General features: G+C 61.1%; 1 protein-coding gene across 1 annotated transcript in view; it reads right to left on the bottom strand.

Annotated features, from left to right (window-relative positions):
• LOC140690598 (uncharacterized) overlaps positions 1-13,777 on the bottom strand; it is a 49,704-nt gene extending 35,927 nt beyond the window's left edge. The window contains exons 1-3 of the mRNA XM_072952466.1: positions 13,604-13,777; positions 8,323-8,449; positions 7,282-7,295 (exon numbers count right to left, since the gene is read on the bottom strand). Coding sequence (XP_072808567.1) covers positions 7,282-7,295; positions 8,323-8,392 — 84 coding nt within the window. The 5' untranslated portion in view covers positions 8,393-8,449; positions 13,604-13,777. The remainder of the gene's footprint in view (positions 1-7,281; positions 7,296-8,322; positions 8,450-13,603) is intronic.
• Between the last annotated feature and the right edge of the window lie 7,142 nt (positions 13,778-20,919).

Consider the following 20,919-nt stretch of genomic DNA (forward strand, 5'->3'; position numbering starts at 1 on the left):
TGGGACAGCAGACACCTGGGCCTTCATACTCCTGGACCTGCGAACACTCGGGCCTGCATGAACCTGGGCGTGTACACTCCTGGGCCTGCAAACTTCAGGACCTGCACAATCCTGGGACAGTAGACACCTCGGCCTTCATACTCCTGGACCTGCGCACACTTGGACCTGCATAAACCTGGGCTTGTACACTCCAGGGCCGGCTCCCATCTATGCCTGTACACTCCTAGCCTTGTTCCCACCTGTGCCGGCACACTCCTGGGCCTGCACACTCCTGTCTCTGCACACTCCAGTGTCTGCACACTCCTGGTCCTGCACACTCCTGGGCTTGTACACTCCTCTGTCTGCTCACTCCTGGGCCTGCCCTCTCCTGGGTCCGCACAAATCCTCGTGTGCACATTCCAGAGCCTGCAAACTCCTGGGCCTTCCCTCTCCTGGGCCTGCCCCCTATTCGGCCGGCCCTCTCCAGGACCTGCACATTCTTGGGCCTTCACACTACTGGGCCTGCTCCCACTTGTGCCTGAACACACCTGGCACTGCACACTCCTCGGCCTGCTCCCTCCTGTGCCTGCACACTCCTGGGCATGCACACTCCTGGGCCTGCACACTCCTGGATCTGTACACTCCTGGGCCTTCCCTGCATGGGCTTTCTCTGGCCTAGGCTTGCACACTGTTGGGCCCGCACACACCTGGATTGCACACTCATAGGCCTGCACACTCCAAGACATGCACAATGTTTAGCCTGAACACACCTGGGCCTGTATAATCCTGATTTTGCACACTCCTGGGCCTGAACACTGCTGGGCTGCACAGCCCAAGGCCTGTACAATCTTGGGCCTGCACAATCCTGTCTCTGCACACTGCGGAGTCTGCACACGCCTTGGCCTGCACACTCCTGGGCCTGTACACTCCAGGACCTACACCCTCCTTGGCCTGCACACACCTTTGTCTGCACACTCCTGGGCCTGCAATCTTCAGGACCTGCACACTCCTGGGACAGCAGACACCTGGGCCTTCATACTCCTGGACCTGCGAACACTCGGGCCTGCATGAACCTGGGCTTGTACACTCCTGGGCCTGCAAACTTCAGGACCTGCACACTCCTGGGACAGCAGACACCTGGGCCTTCACACTCCTGGACCTGCGCACACTTGGACCTGCATAAACCTGGGCTTGTACACTCCTGGGCCTGCTCCCATCTATGCCTGCACACTCCTAGCCCTGTTCCCACCTGTGCCGGCACACTCCTGGGCCTGCACACTCCTGTCTCTGCACACTCCAGTGTCTGCACACTCCTGGTCCTGCACACTCCTGGGCCTGTACACTCCTCTGTCTGCTCACTCCTGGGCCTGCCCTCTCCTGGGTCCGCACAAATCCTCGTGTGCACATTCCAGAGCCTGCAAACTCCTGGGCCTTCCCTCTCCTGGGCCTGCCCCCTATTCGGCCGGCCCTCTCCAGGACCTGCACTTTCTTGGGCCTTCACACTACTGGGCCTGCTCCCACTTGTGCCTGCACACACCTGGCACTGCACACTCCTCGGCCTGCTCCCTCCTGTGCCTGCACCCTCCTGGGCATGCACACTCCTGGGCCTGCACACTCCTGGATCTGTACACTCCTGGGCCTTCCCTGCATGGGCCTTCTCTGGCCTAGGCTTGCACACTGTTGGGCCCGCACACACCTGGATTGCACACTCATAGGCCTGCACACTCCAAGACATGCACAATGTTTAGCCTGAACACACCTGGGCCTGTATAATCCTGATTTTGCACACTCCTGGGCCTGAACACTGCTGGGCTGCACAGCCCAAGGCCTGTACAATCTTGGGCCTGCACAATCCTGTCTCTGCACACTGCGAAGTCTGCACACGCCTTGGCCTGCACAGTCCTGGGCCTGTACACTCCAGGACCTACACCCTCCTTGGCCTGCACACACCTTTGTCTGCACACTCCTGGGCCTGCAATCTTCAGGACCTGCACACTCCTGGGACAGCAGACACCTGGGCCTTCATACTCCTGGACCTGCGAACACTCGGGCCTGCATCAACCTGGGCTTGTACACTCCTGGGCCTGCAAACTTTAGGACCTGCACACTCCTGGGACAGCAGACACCTGGGCCTTCATACTCCTGGACCTGCGCACACTAGGACCTGCCTAAACCTGGGCTTGTACACGCCTGGGCCTGCTCCCATCTATGCCTGCACACTCCTAGCCCTGTTCCCACCTGTGCCGGCACACTCCTGGGCCTGCACACTCCTGTCTCTGCACACTCCAGTGTCTGCACACTCCTGGTCCTGCACACTCCTGGGCCTGTACACTCCTCTGTCTGCTCACTCCTGGGCCTGCCCTCTCCTGGGTCCGCACAAATCCTCGTGTGCACATTCCAGAGCCTGCAAACTCCTGGGCCTTCCCTCTCCTGGGCCTGCCCCCTATTCGGCCGGCCCTCTCCAGGACCTGCACATTCTTGGGCCTTCACACTACTGGGCCTGCTCCCACTTGTGCCTGCACACACCTGGCACTGCACACTCCTCGGCCTGCTCCCTCCTGTGCCTGCACACTCCTGGGCCTGCACACTCCTGGATCTGTACACTCCTGGGCCTTCCCTGCATGGGCCTTCTCTGGCCTAGGCTTGCACACTGTTGGGCCCGCACACACCTGGATTGCACACTCATAGGCCTGCACACTCCAAGACATGCACAATGTTTAGCCTGAACACACCTGGGCCTGTATAATCCTGATTTTGCACACTCCTGGGCCTGAACACTGCTGGGCTGCACAGCCCAAGGCCTGTACAATCTTGGGCCTGCACAATCCTGTCTCTGCACACTGCGGAGTCTGCACACGCCTTGGCCTGCACACTCCTGGGCCTGTACACTCCAGGACCTACACCCTCCTTGGCCTGCACACACCTTTGTCTGCACACTCCTGGGCCTGCAATCTTCAGGACCTGCACACTCCTGGGACAGCAGACACCTGGGCCTTCATACTCCTGGACCTGCGAACACTCGGGCCTGCATCAACCTGGGCTTGTACACTCCTGGGCCTGCAAACTTCAGGACCTGCACACTCCTGGGACAGCAGACACCTGGGCCTTCACACTCCTGGACCTGCGCACACTTGGACCTGCATAAACCTGGGCTTGTACACTCCTGGGCCTGCTCCCATCTATGCCTGCACACTCCTAGCCCTGTTCCCACCTGTGCCGGCACACTCCTGGGCCTGCACACTCCTGTCTCTGCACACTCCAGTGTCTGCACACTCCTGGTCCTGCACACTCCTGGGCCTGTACACTCCTCTGTCTGCTCACTCCTGGGCCTGCCCTCTCCTGGGTCCGCACAAATCCTCGTGTGCACATTCCAGAGCCTGCAAACTCCTGGGCCTTCCCTCTCCTGGGCCTGCCCCCTATTCGGCCGGCCCTCTCCAGGACCTGCACATTCTTGGGCCTTCACACTACTGGGCCTGCTCCCACTTGTGCCTGCACACACCTGGCACTGCACACTCCTCGGCCTGCTCCCTCTTGTGCCTGCACCCTCCTGGGCATGCACACTCCTGGGCCTGCACACTCCTGGATCTGTACACTCCTGGGCCTTCCCTGCATGGGCCTTCTCTGGCCTAGGCTTGCACACTGTTGGGCCCGCACACACCTGGATTGCACACTCATAGGCCTGCACACTCCAAGACATGCACAATGTTTAGCCTGAACACACCTGGGCCTGTATAATCCTGATTTTGCACACTCCTGGGCCTGAACACTGCTGGGCTGCACAGCCCAAGGCCTGTACAATCTTGGGCCTGCACAATCCTGTCTCTGCACACTCCTCTGTCTGCACACTCCTGGGCCTGCACACTCCTGGACCTGCACAATGTTGGGCCTAAACACACCTGGGCCTGTACACTCCTGGACCTGCACACTCCTGTGACTGATCCCTCCTGTGTCTGCACACTCCTGGGCCTGCACACTGCTGGGCCTGCCCTCTCCTGGGCTCGCACAATCCCTCGTGTGCACACTCAAGGGCCTGCACACTCCAGGGCCTGTACGCATCTATCCTTACACACTCCTTGCCTGCAAACTCCTGGGCCTCCTCCCTCCTGTACCTACACACTCCTGGGCCTGCACAACCCAGGGCCTGCAGACTCCTGGGACTGCACACACCAGGGCATGCACTCTCCTGGACCTGTGCACACCTGGGCCTGCACGAACATTGGCCTGTACACTCCTGGGCTTCCACACTCCTGTACCTGCTCCCTCCTGTGACTACATACTCCTCGGCCTACAAACTCCTGGTCCTGAACACTCCTGGGCCTGAACACTATTGGCACTGCACACTCTTGGGACAGCACACTTCTGGCCCTGCACACTCCTGCGCCTTCCAATTCCTGGGCCTGCCCCCAATTCGGCCGGCCCTATCCTGCACCTGCACACTCTGGGCCTGCACACTACTGGCACTGCTCCCACTTGTGCCTGCACACACCTGGGTCTGCACACTCCTCGGTCTGCTGCCTCCTGTGCCTGCACACTCCTGGGCATGCACACGCCTGGGCCTGCCCTCTGCTTGGTGGGCACGGTCCTGGGACTCCCCATTCCTGCGCCTGAACACCCTTGGACCTGCCCTTTCTTGGGCCTGCACACTCTGGGGCCTGACGTCCCCTGGTTCTGCACAGTACAGGGACTGCACACTCCTGGGCCTGCACACTGCTGGGTCTGCACAGCCCTGGGCCTGCACACTCCTGTCTCTGCACACTCCGGTGTCTGCACACTCCTGGGCCTGAACACTCCTGGACCTGCCCTGGACTGGGCCTGCACCCTCCTTTGCCTGCACACTCCACGGCCTGCACACTCCTGGGTCTGCACACTACTGGGGCTGCTCCCACATGTGCCTGCACACTCCTGGCCCTGCACACTCCTGGGGGTGCACACTGCTTGGTCTGCACAGTCCTGGGCCTGCACGTTCCAGGGATTGTCCTCTCCAGGGCCTGCACACTCCTGGGCCTGCACCCTCCTTGTCCTGCGCACTCCTCTGTCTGCACACTCCTACCCCTGCACACTCTTGGGCCTGCACACTACTGGGCCTGCTCCTACGTGTGCCTGCACACACCTGGGCCTGCACACCAGCCCTCTGTGGGGCCCTTCCTTTGCTGAGTCTGTGCATGAGCTCCCTGTGATGCCAGCCCACAGAGGTGACAGGTGCAGTAGGTGTTTGTGGTTCTAGAGACATGATGGCTCTCCTAGGAAGCCGGGTCCAGATGATCCCCACTGCGCCGATGGGGGATTGGGGAGACCCTGAGAAGCAGGTGGCTTGTCCAGGGTGACAGCACTGCTGGCGGGGGAGCCGGGTCTGAAGCCAGCTGTGTCATCAGAGCTGTGACCCTGGCTGCATCCAGGCCTCCCCAGGGCTATAGGAGGGGCCGAGTTGGTGTCACTGGGTGGACATGGCATGGGGTGGGAAGTGAGCCATCAACAGCCCAAAAAGGCCCTTGGGGAGCTTTGTGTAAGGAGGAAGCTTGGGGAAGGGGACCCCAGGAAGTGACCTCACTTCCCTGGCAACAGAGCCCAACAGAACTTGGGACCCAGGTCACCAGGCACCCGCTGTGTAGAGAAGGACACTTCTCAACCTACTTGGCTGGTGAACTCAGCTCAGCTCAGACATGTTTTTTTGCATCCCAAGATCCCGAGGTCGCGGCCCGCGGAAAGCCCGCAGCAACGGCCTTTGCCAACAGTGCCGACAGTGGGTCGGGTCTCACCCCAGGCGCCTCTGGCCTTTTGGCCAGAGGGACCGAAAGGTAACACAGGGAGGCCCAGGGCAGGCCCGCCCAGGCCGGGCCACCACTCAGACCCCACCCGGGTGGCCCCACAGCCCCTTCCTGACTGGTGGCGGTGGGGCAGTCATGTTGGGGGGGTCCTGCCTCAAGCAAGAGCAGGCTGAGGAAGGGTCAGAGGCCTGGGGGGCCGATCACGTCACCAACCTGGGTCCAAGCGGGCTGGCTGGGATGTGGAGAACCGGGGCAGGGCCCTGCTGCCCGAGGTGGCGCCCATGCCCTAGGGTGTGTCTCTTGCCTCCCGGGTGACTGAGATGACCAAGGTCCCAGTCTGATCAGGCAGCAGACGGTCGAGTGGGGCAGAAGCAGGAGTGGTCCTGGCCAGGCAGGGCTCTGAGACCTGCGGGCCGGGCCGGCTGCCGGTCACTGTCATTGCAGAGCCAGACACCGCAGGATCCGGGGAACCAGGACACTCATGCCAGCTCCCCAAGTGAGGGGCTGGTGTGCCACACTGTGGAAGGCCAGCACAGGCTCCGGAAGAGTCTGGGTATGAAGGGCTCCCCACCACCACAGCCTCCTGCCCAGACATCGCCCAGGTTTCTCCCCAGGATCTTGCCTGCAGCTCCTGAAGAGCCTGCTGCTCCTGCTCATCTAGCCGCTCCTGAAGAGCCTGCCGCTCCTGCTGATCTTGCCGCTCTTGAACAACCTGCAGCTCCTGAAGAGCCTGCCTCTCCTCCTGATCTAGCCGCTCCTGAAGAGCCCGCCGCTCCTGAAGAGCCCACGGCTCCTGAAGAGCCTGCCGCTCCTGAAGAGCCCACCGATCCTGAAGAGCCTGACGCTCCTGCTGATCTAGCTGCTCCTGAAGAGCCCGCCATTCCTGCTGATCTAGCCGCTCCTGAGGAGCCTGCAGCTCCTGAAGAGCCTGCCATTCCTGAAGAGCCCGCCGCTCCTGAAGCGCCTGCCGTTCCTGCTGATCTAGCCGCTCCTGAAGAGCCCGCCATTCCTGCTGATCTAGCCACTCCTGAAGAACCTGCTGTTCCTGCTGATCTAGCCGCTCCTGAAGAGCCTGCAGCTCCTGAAGAGCCTGCCGCTCCTGCTGATCTTGCCACTCCTGAAGAGCCTGCCGCTCCTGAAGAGCCCACCGATCCTGAAGAGCCTGACGCTCCTGCTGATCTAGCTGCTCCTGAAGAGCCCGCCATTCCTGCTGATCTAGCTGCTCCTGAAGAGCCCGCCATTCCTGCTGATCTAGCCGCTCCTGAAGAGCCCGCCATTCCTGCTGATCTAGCCGCTCCTGAGGAGCCTGCAGCTCCTGAAGAGCCTGCCATTCCTGAAGAGCCTGCAGCTCCTGAAGAGCCTGCCATTCCTGCTCATCTAGCCGCTCCTGAAGAGCCTGCAGCTCCTGAAGAGCCTGCCATTCCTGAAGAGCCCGCCGCTCCTGAAGAGCCTGCCGCTCCTGCTGATCTTGCCACTCCTGAAGAGCCTGCCGCTCCTGCTGATCTTGCTGCTCCTGAGAAGCCTGCAGTTCCTGCACCTGCACCTGGGCCGCTGGGCAGTGGAGAACCATTTCAGGCATCATCACCCCCTAGGGCTCTGCCCCCTCTGCACCCTCTTACACCTTCTCCAAAATCCCACCATAAATCCCCTCCCCTACCCGAAGTTGACTTCCCTACCCCTGAATTTGCTTTTGTTTTGTTTTTCTTTAGTTTAGTTTATTTGTTTTACATCATTTATGGCATCCTGTATTTTTCCATTTTCCACTTCCTTTAATAAAATACAGATTTTTTTCCCTTTTAAATTGTGCATTTCAGGAACATTAAGTGCATTCCCATGCTGTCCGACCATCACTACCATGTAGTTTTATGCTCTTTACGCTATTTATGCCCGTGAAGTACATCCCACCACGGCCTCAAACCCCTCATCTGGACACTCCTGGGCATGCACACTCCTGGGCCTGCACACTCCTGGATCTGTACACTCCTGGGCCTTCCCTGGCATGGGCCTTCTCTGGCCCTGGCTTGCACACTACTGGGCCTGCACACTCCTGGATTGCACACTCATGGGCCTGCACACTCCAGGACATGCACAATCTTGAGCCTGAACACACCTGGGCCTGTGTACTCCTGATTTTGCACACTCCTTGGCCTGAACACTGCTGGGCCTGCACAGCCCTAGGCCTGTACAATTCTGGGCCTGCACACTCCTGTCTCTGCACACTCCGGAGTCTGCACACGCCTGGGCCTGCACACTCCTGGGCCTGTACACCCCTGGGCCTGCACCCTCCTTGGCCTGCACACTCCTCTGTCTGCACACAGCTGGGCCTGCAAACTTCAGGGCCTGCACTCTACTTGGCCTGCACACTACTGGGCCTGCTCCCTCCTATGCCTGCACACTCCTGGGCATGCACACTCCTGGGCCTGCACACTCCTGGGCCTGCCCTGTCCCTGGCACCAGCCTCCTTCACCCCAACGGTGCCACTCACACGGCTGCGGCATCTAGCCAGGAGCCCCCAAACGAAACCCCTCCCGAGGGACCCCCTTGCCGGCCCCCAGGGAAGCAGCGGGGCTCCTCTTACCTGCGAGGCGGAGACGTAGTCCAGCTGCAGCCTGACGTCCAGCTGCCGGGCGTGCAGGGCCAGCGTGCATGAGGGCAGCAGGATGGCCGTGATCGGCTGGAAGCTGCCCCCCGAGCCTCTACCGCCCCTTGGGGAAGAGGAGGAGGAAAATCCACGTCAGTGCCAAGAACACAGGACCCGTCCACAGAGGGCCCCTCAGGTGTGACAACCCCAGAGGCGCCCGCAGCCGACCTGGGCTGAGAGCCACTTTTCTCGCGGAAGCTCAAGGACCTATGCTGAGCCTCCCTCTCCCTCCCTAAAGAGGGAAAACCCAGAGGCTTTCTAACTTTGCACTCACTGTCCATGTATCAGCCATGTCTAGTTTACCTGCACACTCCAGGGCCTGTACGCATCTATCCTTACACACTCCTTGCCTGCAAACTCCTGGGCCTCCTCCCTCCTGTACCTACACACTCCTGGGCCTGCACCACCCAGGGCCTGCCCTCTCCTGGGCCCGCACAATCCCTCGAGTGCACACTCAGGGCCTGCACACTCATGGGCCTTCCCTCTCCTGGGCCTGCCTCCAATTCGCCCGGCCCTCTCATGGACCTCCACACTCCTGGGCCTGCACACTCCAGAGCCTGTGTTCTCCTAGGCCCGCACACTCCTGGGACAGCACACACCTGGGCCTACACACTCCTGGACCTGCGCACACCTCGGCCTGCATGAACCTGGGCTTGTACACTCCTGGGCCTGTTACCACTTATGCCTGTGCACAGCTAGGCTTGTTCCCATCTGTGCCGGCACACTCCTGGGGCTACACACGGATTGAAATACACAGCCCTAGGCCTGTACAATACTGGGCCTGCACTCTCCTGTCTCTGCACACTCCGGTCTGCACACTCCTTGGCCTGCACACTCCTGAGCGTACTCCCTCCTGTGCCGGCACACTCCTAGGCATGTACACGCCTGGGCCTGCCCTCTGCTTGGTGGGTATGGTCATGGGACTCCCCATTCCTGCGCCTGAACACCCTTGGGCCTGCCCTTTCTTGGGCCTGCACACTCTGGGGCCTGACGTCCCCTGGTTCCAGACACTACAGGGACTGAACACTCCTGGGCCTGCACACTGCTGGGTATGCACAGCCGTGGGCCGCACACTCCTGTCTCTGCACACTCCGGTGTCTGCACACTCCTGGGCCTGTACACTCCTGGACCTGCCCTGGACTGGGCTTGCACCCTCCTGGGCCTGCACACTCCAAGGCCTGCACACTCCTGGGTCTGCACACTACTGGGGCTGCTCCCACTTGTGCCTGCACACTCCTGGGCCTGCACACTCCTTGCCCTGCACACTCCTGGGGGTGCACACTGCTTGGTCTGCACACTCCTGGGCCTGCACATTCCAGGGATTGTCCTCTCCAGGGTCTGCACATTCCTTGGCCTGCACCTTCCTTGTCCTGTGCACTCCTCTGTCTGCACACTCCTGGGCCTGCACACTCCTTGGCCTGCAAACTCCAGGGCCTGCACACACATGGGCCTGTACACTCCTGGGCCTGCCCTGGCCTGGGCCTGCGTATTCCTTTTCCTGCACACTCCACTGTCTGCACACTCCTGGGCCTGCCCTCTCCTGGACCTACAAAATGTTGGGCCTGCACACACCTGGGCCTGTATACCCCTGGACCTGCACACACCTGTGACTGATCCCTCCTGTGTCTGCACACTCCAGGTCCTGCACATTCCTGGGACTTCCCTCTCCTGGGCCTGCCCCAAATTCGGCCGGCCCTCTTCTGGACCTGTACATCCTTGGGCCTTCACACTACTGGGCCTGCTCCCACTTGTGCCTGCACACACCTGGGCCTGCACACTCCTCGGCCTGTAGACTCCAGGATATGAACTCCCCTGTCTCTGCACACTCCAGTGTCTGCACACTCCTTGGCTTTCACACTCATTAGCCTACTACCACCTGTGCCTGCACACTACTGGGCCTGCTCCCACCTATGCCGACACACTTCTTCGCCTGTCCCTCCTGTGCCGTCACAATCCTAGGACTGCACACTCCTGTCTCTGCACACTCCAGTGTCTGCACACTCCTGGTCCTGCACACTCCTGGGCCTGTACACTCCTCTGTCTGCTCACTCCTGGGCCTGCCCTCTCCTGGGTCCGCACAAATCCTCGTGTGCACATTCCAGAGCCTGCAAACTCCTGGGCCTTCCCTCTCCTGGGCCTGCCCCCTATTCGGCCGGCCCTCTCCAGGACCTGCACATTCTTGGGCCTTCACACTACTGGGCCTGCTCCCACTTGTGCCTGCACACACCTGGCACTGCACACTCCTCGGCCTGCTCCCTCCTGTGCCTGCACACTCCTGGGCATGCACACTCCTGGGCCTGCACACTCCTGGATCTGTACACTCCTGGGCCTTCCCTGCATGGGCCTTCTCTGGCCTAGGCTTGCACACTGTTGGGCCCGCACACACCTGGATTGCACACTCATAGGCCTGCACACTCCAAGACATGCACAATGTTTAGCCTGAACACACCTGGGCCTGTATAATCCTGATTTTGCACACTCCTGGGCCTGAACACTGCTGGGCTGCACAGCCCAAGGCCTGTACAATCTTGGGCCTGCACAATCCTGTCTCTGCACACTGCGGAGTCTGCACACGCCTTGGCCTGCACACTCCTGGGCCTGTACACTCCAGGACCTACACCCTCCTTGGCCTGCACACACCTTTGTCTGCACACTCCTGGGCCTGCAATCTTCAGGACCTGCACACTCCTGGGACAGCAGACACCTGGGCCTTCATACTCCTGGACCTGCGAACACTCGGGCCTGCATGAACCTGGGCTTGTACACTCCTGGGCCTGCAAACTTCAGGACCTGCACACTCCTGGGACAGCAGACACCTGGGCCTTCACACTCCTGGACCTGCGCACACTTGGACCTGCATAAACCTGGGCTTGTACACTCCTGGGCCTGCTCCCATCTATGCCTGCACACTCCTAGCCCTGTTCCCACCTGTGCCGGCACACTCCTGGGCCTGCACACTCCTGTCTCTGCACACTCCAGTGTCTGCACACTCCTGCTCCTGCACACTCCTGAACCTGTACACTCCTGGGCCTTCCCTGGCCTGGGCCTGCACCCTCCTTGGCCTGCACACTCCTCTGTCTGCACACTCCTGGGCCTGCACACTCCTGGACCTGCACAATGTTGGGCCTAAACACACCTGGGCCTGTACACTCCTGGACCTGCACACTCCTGTGACTGATCCCTCCTGTGTCTGCACACTCCTGGGCCTGCACACTGCTGGGCCTGCCCTCTCCTGGGCTCGCACAATCCCTCGTGTGCACACTCAAGGGCCTGCACACTCCAGGGCCTGTACGCATCTATCCTTACACACTCCTTGCCTGCAAACTCCTGGGCCTCCTCCCTCCTGTACCTACACACTCCTGGGCCTGCACAACCCAGGGCCTGCAGACTCCTGGGACTGCACACACCAGGGCATGCACTCTCCTGGACCTGTGCACACCTGGGCCTGCACGAACATTGGCCTGTACACTCCTGGGCTTCCACACTCCTGTACCTGCTCCCTCCTGTGACTACATACTCCTCGGCCTACAAACTCCTGGTCCTGAACACTCCTGGGCCTGAACACTATTGGCACTGCACACTCTTGGGACAGCACACTTCTGGCCCTGCACACTCCTGCGCCTTCCAATTCCTGGGCCTGCCCCCAATTCGGCCGGCCCTATCCTGCACCTGCACACTCTGGGCCTGCACACTACTGGGACTGCTCCCACTTGTGCCTGCACACACCTGGGTCTGCACACTCCTCGGTCTGCTGCCTCCTGTGCCTGCACACTCCTGGGCATGCACACGCCTGGGCCTGCCCTCTGCTTGGTGGGCACGGTCCTGGGACTCCCCATTCCTGCGCCTGAACACCCTTGGACCTGCCCTTTCTTGGGCCTGCACACTCTGGGGCCTGACGTCCCCTGGTTCTGCACAGTACAGGGACTGCACACTCCTGGGCCTGCACACTGCTGGGTCTGCACAGCCCTGGGCCTGCACACTCCTGTCTCTGCACACTCCGGTGTCTGCACACTCCTGGGCCTGAACACTCCTGGACCTGCCCTGGACTGGGCCTGCACCCTCCTTTGCCTGCACACTCCACGGCCTGCACACTCCTGGGTCTGCACACTACTGGGGCTGCTCCCACATGTGCCTGCACACTCCTGGCCCTGCACACTCCTGGGGGTGCACACTGCTTGGTCTGCACAGTCCTGGGCCTGCACGTTCCAGGGATTGTCCTCTCCAGGGCCTGCACACTCCTGGGCCTGCACCCTCCTTGTCCTGCGCACTCCTCTGTCTGCACACTCCTACCCCTGCACACTCTTGGGCCTGCACACTACTGGGCCTGCTCCTACGTGTGCCTGCACACACCTGGGCCTGCACACCAGCCCTCTGTGGGGCCCTTCCTTTGCTGAGTCTGTGCATGAGCTCCCTGTGATGCCAGCCCACAGAGGTGACAGGTGCAGTAGGTGTTTGTGGTTCTAGAGACATGATGGCTCTCCTAGGAAGCCGGGTCCAGATGATCCCCACTGCGCCGATGGGGGATTGGGGAGACCCTGAGAAGCAGGTGGCTTGTCCAGGGTGACAGCACTGCTGGCGGGGGAGCCGGGTCTGAAGCCAGCTGTGTCATCAGAGCTGTGACCCTGGCTGCATCCAGGCCTCCCCAGGGCTATAGGAGGGGCCGAGTTGGTGTCACTGGGTGGACATGGCATGGGGTGGGAAGTGAGCCATCAACAGCCCAAAAAGGCCCTTGGGGAGCTTTGTGTAAGGAGGAAGCTTGGGGAAGGGGACCCCAGGAAGTGACCTCACTTCCCTGGCAACAGAGCCCAACAGAACTTGGGACCCAGGTCACCAGGCACCCGCTGTGTAGAGAAGGACACTTCTCAACTGACTTGGCTGGTGAACTCAGCTCAGCTCAGACATGTTTTGTTGCATCCCAAGATCCCGAGGTCGCGGCCCGCGGAAAGCCCGCAGCAACGGCCTTTGCCAACAGTGCCGACAGTGGGTCGGGTCTCACCCCAGGCGCCTCTGGCCTTTTGGCCAGAGGGACCGAAAGGTAACACAGGGAGGCCCAGGGCAGGCCCGCCCAGGCCGGGCCACCACTCAGACCCCACCCGGGTGGCCCCACAGCCCCTTCCTGACTGGTGGCGGTGGGGCAGTCATGTTGGGGGGGTCCTGCCTCAAGCAAGAGCAGGCTGAGGAAGGGTCAGAGGCCTGGGGGGCCGATCACGTCACCAACCTGGGTCCAAGCGGGCTGGCTGGGATGTGGAGAACCGGGGCAGGGCCCTGCTGCCCGAGGTGGCGCCCATGCCCTAGGGTGTGTCTCTTGCCTCCCGGGTGACTGAGATGACCAAGGTCCCAGTCTGATCAGGCAGCAGACGGTCGAGTGGGGCAGAAGCAGGAGTGGTCCTGGCCAGGCAGGGCTCTGAGACCTGCGGGCCGGGCCGGCTGCCGGTCACTGTCATTGCAGAGCCAGACACCGCAGGATCCGGGGAACCAGGACACTCATGCCAGCTCCCCAAGTGAGGGGCTGGTGTGCCACACTGTGGAAGGCCAGCACAGGCTCCGGAAGAGTCTGGGTATGAAGGGCTCCCCACCACCACAGCCTCCTGCCCAGACATCGCCCAGGTCTCTCCCCAGGATCTTGCCTGCAGCTCCTGAAGAGCCTGCTGCTCCTGCTCATCTAGCCGCTCCTGAAGAGCCTGCCGCTCCTGCTGATCTTGCCGCTCTTGAACAACCTGCAGCTCCTGAAGAGCCTGCCTCTCCTCCTGATCTAGACGCTCCTGAAGAGCCCGCCGCTCCTGAAGAGCCCATGGCTCCTGAAGAGCCTGCCGCTCCTGAAGAGCCCACCGATCCTGAAGAGCCTGACGCTCCTGCTGATCTAGCTGCTCCTGAAGAGCCCGCCATTCCTGCTGATCTAGCCGCTCCTGAGGAGCCTGCAGCTCCTGAAGAGCCTGCCATTCCTGAAGAGCCCGCCACTCCTGAAGAGCCCGCCGCTCCTGAAGCGCCTGCCGTTCCTGCTGATCTAGCCGCTGCTGAAGAGCCCGCCATTCCTGCTGATCTAGCCACTCCTGAAGAACCTGCTGTTCCTGCTGATCTAGCCGCTCCTGAAGAGCCTGCAGCTCCGGAAGAGCCTGCCGCTCCTGCTGATCTTGCCACTCCTGAAGAGCCTGCCGCTCCTGAAGAGCCCACCGATCCTGAAGAGCCTGACGCTCCTGCTGATCTAGCTGCTCCTGAAGAGCCCGCCATTCCTGCTGATCTAGCTGCTCCTGAAGAGCCCGCCATTCCTGCTGATCTAGCCGCTCCTGAAGAGCCCGCCATTCCTGCTGATCTAGCCGCTCCTGAGGAGCCTGCAGCTCCTGAAGAGCCTGCCATTCCTGAAGAGCCTGCAGCTCCTGAAGAGCCTGCCATTCCTGCTCATCTAGCCGCTCCTGAAGAGCCTGCAGCTCCTGAAGAGCCTGCCATTCCTGAAGAGCCCGCCGCTCCTGAAGAGCCTGCCGCTCCTGCTGATCTTGCCACTCCTGAAGAGCCTGCCGCTCCTGCTGATCTTGCTGCTCCTGAGAAGCCTGCAGTTCCTGCACCTGCACCTGGGCCGCTGGGCAGTGGAGAACCATTTCAGGCATCATCACCCCCTAGGGCTCTGCCCCCTCTGCACCCTCCTACACCTTCTCCAAAATCCCACCATAAATCCCCTCCCCTACCCGAAGTTGACTTCCCTACCCCTGAATTTGCTTTTGTTTTGTTTTTCTTTAGTTTAGCTTATTTGTTTTACATCATTTATGGCATCCTGTATTTTTCCATTTTCCACTTCCTTTAATAAAATACAGATTTTTTTCCCTTTTAAATTGTGCATTTCAGGAACATTAAGTGCATTCCCATGCTGTCCGACCATCACTACCATGTAGTTTTATGCTCTTTACGCTATTTATGCCCGTGAAGTACATCCCACCACGGCCTCAAACCCCTCATCTGGGCACTCCTGGGCATGCACACTCCTGGGCCTACACAATCCTGGATCTGTACACTCCTGGGCCTTCCCTGGCATGGGCCTTCTCTGGCCCTGGCTTGCACACTACTGGGCCTGCACACTCCTGGATTGCACACTCATGGGCCTGCACACTCCAGGACATGCACAATCTTGAGCCTGAACACACCTGGGCCTGTGTACTCCTGATTTTGCACACTCCTGGGCCTGAACACTGCTGGGCCTGCACAGCCCTAGGCCTGTACAATTCTGGGCCTGAACACTCCTGTCTCTGCACACTCCGGAGTCTGCACACGCCTGGGCCTGCACACTCCTGGGCCTGTACACCCCTGGGCCTGCACCCTCCTTGGCCTGCACACTCCTCTGTCTGCACACAGCTGGGCCTGCAAACTTCAGGGCCTGCACTCTACTTGGCCTGCACACTACTGGGCCTGCTCCCTCCTATGCCTGCACACTCCTGGGCATGCACACTCCTGGGCCTGCACACTCCTGGGCCTGCCCTGTCCCTGGCACCAGCCTCCTTCACCCCAACGGTGCCACTCACACGGCTGCGGCGTCTAGCCAGGAGCCCCCAACCGAAACCCCTCCCGAGGGACCCCCTTGCCGGCCCCCAGGGAAGCAGCGGGGCTCCTCTTACCTGCGAGGCGGAGACGTAGTCCAGCTGCAGCCTGACGTCCAGCTGCCGGGCGTGCAGGGCCAGCGTGCATGAGGGCAGCAGGATGGCCGTGATCGGCTGGAAGCTGCCCCCCGAGCCTCTACCGCCCCTTGGGGAAGAGGAGGAGGAAAATCCACGTCAGTGCCAAGAACACAGGACCCGTCCACAGAGGGCCCCTCAGGTGTGACAACCCCAGAGGCGCCCGCAGCCGACCTGGACTGAGAGCCACTTTTCTCGCGGAAGCTCAAGGACCTATGCTGAGCCTCCCTCTCCCTCCCTAAAGAGGGAAAACCCAGAGGCTTTCTAACTTTGCACTCACTGTCCATGTATCAGCCATGTCTAGTTTACCTGCACACTCCAGGGCCTGTACGCATCTATCCTTACACACTCCTTGCCTGCAAACTCCTGGGCCTCCTCCCTCCTGTACCTACACACTCCTGGGCCTGCACCACCCAGGGCCTGCCCTCTCCTGGGCCCGCACAATCCCTCGAGTGCACACTCAGGGCCTGCACACTCATGGGCCTTCCCTCTCCTGGGCCTGCCTCCAATTCGCCCGGCCCTCTCATGGACCTCCACACTCCTGGGCCTGCACACTCCAGAGCCTGTGTTCTCCTAGGCCCGCACACTCCTGGGACAGCACACACCTGGGCCTACACACTCCTGGACCTGCGCACACCTCGGCCTGCATGAACCTGGGCTTGTACACTCCTGGGCCTGTTACCACTTATGCCTGTGCACAGCTAGGCTTGTTCCCATCTGTGCCGGCACACTCCTGGGGCTACACACGGATTGAAATACACAGCCCTAGGCCTGTACAATACTGGGCCTGCACTCTCCTGTCTCTGCACACTCCGGTCTGCACACTCCTTGGCCTGCACACTCCTGAGCGTACTCCCTCCTGTGCCGGCACACTCCTAGGCATGTACACGCCTGGGCCTGCCCTCTGCTTGGTGGGTATGGTCATGGGACTCCCCATTCCTGCGCCTGAACACCCTTGGGCCTGCCCTTTCTTGGGCCTGCACACTCTGGGGCCTGACGTCCCCTGGTTCCAGACACTACAGGGACTGAACACTCCTGGGCCTGCACACTGCTGGGTATGCACAGCCGTGGGCCGCACACTCCTGTCTCTGCACACTCCGGTGTCTGCACACTCCTGGGCCTGTACACTCCTGGACCTGCCCTGGACTGGGCTTGCACCCTCCTGGGCCTGCACACTCCAAGGCCTGCACACTCCTGGGTCTGCACACTACTGGGGCTGCTCCCACTTGTGCCTGCACACTCCTGGGCCTGCACACTCCTTGCCCTGCACACTCCTGGGGGTGCACACTGCTTGGTCTGCACACTCCTGGGCCTGCACATTCCAGGGATTGTCCTCTCCAGGGTCTGCACATTCCTTGGCCTGCACCTTCCTTGTCCTGTGCACTCCTCTGTCTGCACACTCCTGGGCCTGCACACTCCTTGGCCTGCAAACTCCAGGGCCTGCACACACATGGGCCTGTACACTCCTGGGCCTGCCCTGGCCTGGGCCTGCGTATTCCTTTTCCTGCACACTCCACTGTCTGCACACTCCTGGGCCTGCCCTCTCCTGGACCTACAAAATGTTGGGCCTGCACACACCTGGGCCTGTATACCCCTGGACCTGCACACACCTGTGACTGATCCCTCCTGTGTCTGCACACTCCAGGTCCTGCACACTCCTGGGACTTCCCTCTCCTGGGCCTGCCCCAAATTCGGCCGGCCCTCTTCTGGACCTGTACATCCTTGGGCCTTCACACTACTGGGCCTGCTCCCACTTGTGCCTGCACACACCTGGGCCTGCACACTCCTCGGCCTGTAGACTCCAGGATATGAACTCCCCTGTCTCTGCACACTCCGGTGTCTGCACACTCCTTGGCTTTCACACTCATTAGCCTACTACCACCTGTGCCTGCACACTACTGGGCCTGCTCCCACCTATGCCGACACACTTCTTCGCCTGTCCCTCCTGTGCCGTCACAATCCTAGGACTGCACACTCCTGTCTCTGCACACTCCAGTGTCTGCACACTCCTGGTCCTGCACACTCCTGGGCCTGTACACTCCTCTGTCTGCTCACTCCTGGGCCTGCCCTCTCCTGGGTCCGCACAAATCCTCGTGTGCACATTCCAGAGCCTGCAAACTCCTGGGCCTTCCCTCTCCTGGGCCTGCCCCCTATTCGGCCGGCCCTCTCCAGGACCTGCACATTCTTGGGCCTTCACACTACTGGGCCTGCTCCCACTTGTGCCTGCACACACCTGGCACTGCACACTCCTCGGCCTGCTCCCTCCTGTGCCTGCACACTCCTGGGCATGCACACTCCTGGGCCTGCACACTCCTGGATCTGTACACTCCTGGGCCTTCCCTGCATGGGCCTTCTCTGGCCTAGGCTTGCACACTGTTGGGCCCGCACACACCTGGATTGCACACTCATAGGCCTGCACACTCCAAGACATGCACAATGTTTAGCCTGAACACACCTGGGCCTGTATAATCCTGATTTTGCACACTCCTGGGCCTGAACACTGCTGGGCTGCACAGCCCAAGGCCTGTACAATCTTGGGCCTGCACAATCCTGTCTCTGCACACTGCGGAGTCTGCACACGCCTTGGCCTGCACACTCCTGGGCCTGTACACTCCAGGACCTACACCCTCCTTGGCCTGCACACACCTTTGTCTGCACACTCCTGGGCCTGCAATCTTCAGGACCTGCACACTCCTGGGACAGCAGACACCTGGGCCTTCATACTCCTGGACCTGCGAACACTCGGGCCTGCATGAACCTGGGCTTGTACACTCCTGGGCCTGCAAACTTCAGGACCTGCACACTCCTGGGACAGCAGACACCTGGGCCTTCACACTCCTGGACCTGCGCACACTTGGACCTGCATAAACCTGGGCTTGTACACTCCTGGGCCTGCTCCCATCTATGCCTGCACACTCCTAGCCCTGTTCCCACCTGTGCCGGCACACTCCTGGGCCTGCACACTCCTGTCTCTGCACACTCCAGTGTCTGCACACTCCTGCTCCTGCACACTCCTGGACCTGTACACTCCTGGGCCTTCCCTGGCCTGGGCCTGCACCCTCCTTGGCCTGCACACTCCTCTGTCTGCACACTCCTGGGCCTGCACACTCCTGGACCTGCACAATGTTGGGCCTAAACACACCTGGGCCTGTACACTCCTGGACCTGCACACTCCTGTGACTGATCCCTCCTGTGTCTGCACACTCCTGGGCCTGCACACTGCTGGGCCTGCCCTCTCCTGGGCTCGCACAATCCCTCGTGTGCACACTCAAGGGCCTGCACACTCCAGGGCCTGTACGCATCTATCCTTACACACTCCTTGCCTGCAAACTCCTGGGCCTCCTCCCTCCTGTACCTACACACTCCTGGGCCTGCACAACCCAGGGCCTGCAGACTCCTGGGACTGCACACACCAGGGCATGCACTCTCCTGGACCTGTGCACACCTGGGCCTGCACGAACATTGGCCTGTACACTCCTGGGCTTCCACACTCCTGTACCTGCTCCCTCCTGTGACTACATACTCCTCGGCCTACAAACTCCTGGTCCTGAACACTCCTGGGCCTGAACACTATTGGCACTGCACACTCTTGGGACAGCACACTTCTGGCCCTGCACACTCCTGCGCCTTCCAATTCCTGGGCCTGCCCCCAATTCGGCCGGCCCTATCCGGCACCTGCACACTCTGGGCCTGCACACTACTGGGACTGCTCCCACTTGTGCCTGCACACACCTGGGTCTGCACACTCCTCGGTCTGCTGCCTCCTGTGCCTGCACACTCCTGGGCATGCACACGCCTGGGCCTGCCCTCTGCTTGGTGGGCACGGTCCTGGGACTCCCCATTCCTGCGCCTGAACACCCTTGGACCTGCCCTTTCTTGGGCCTGCACACTCTGGGGCCTGACGTCCCCTGGTTCTGCACAGTACAGGGACTGCACACTCCTGGGCCTGCACACTGCTGGGTCTGCACAGCCCTGGGCCTGCACACTCCTGTCTCTGCACACTCCGGCGTCTGCACACTCCTGGGCCTGAACACTCCTGGACCTGCCCTGGACTGGGCCTGCACCCTCCTTTGCCTGCACACTCCACGGCCTGCACACTCCTGGGTCTGCACACTACTGGGGCTGCTCCCACATGTGCCTGCACACTCCTGGCCCTGCACACTCCTGGGGGTGCACACTGCTTGGTCTGCACAGTCCTGGGCCTGCACGTTCCAGGGATTGTCCTCTCCAGGGCCTGCACACTCCTGGGCCTGCACCCTCCTTGTCCTGCGCACTCCTCTGTCTGCACACTCCTACCCCTGCACACTCTTGGGCCTGCACACTACTGGGCCTGCTCCTACGTGTGCCTGCACACACCTGGGCCTGCACACCAGCCCTCTGTGGGGCCCTTCCTTTGCTGAGTCTGTGCATGAGCTCCCTGTGATGCCAGCCCACAGAGGTGACAGGTGCAGTAGGTGTTTGTGGTTCTAGAGACATGATGGCTCTCCTAGGAAGCCGGGTCCAGATGATCCCCACTGCGCCGATGGGGGATTGGGGAGACCCTGAGAAGCAGGTGGCTTGTCCAGGGTGACAGCACTGCTGGCGGGGGAGCCGGGTCTGAAGCCAGCTGTGTCATCAGAGCTGTGACCCTGGCTGCATCCAGGCCTCCCCAGGGCTATAGGAGGGGCCGAGTTGGTGTCACTGGGTGGACATGGCATGGGGTGGGAAGTGAGCCATCAACAGCCCAAAAAGGCCCTTGGGGAGCTTTGTGTAAGGAGGAAGCTTGGGGAAGGGGACCCCAGGAAGTGACCTCACTTCCCTGGCAACAGAGCCCAACAGAACTTGGGACCCAGGTCACCAGGCACCCGCTGTGTAGAGAAGGACACTTCTCAACTGA

This window comes from Vicugna pacos, chromosome 31 (assembly GCF_048564905.1).
Source record: "Vicugna pacos chromosome 31, VicPac4, whole genome shotgun sequence".
In the NCBI taxonomy this organism is placed as follows: Eukaryota; Metazoa; Chordata; class Mammalia; order Artiodactyla; family Camelidae; genus Vicugna; species Vicugna pacos.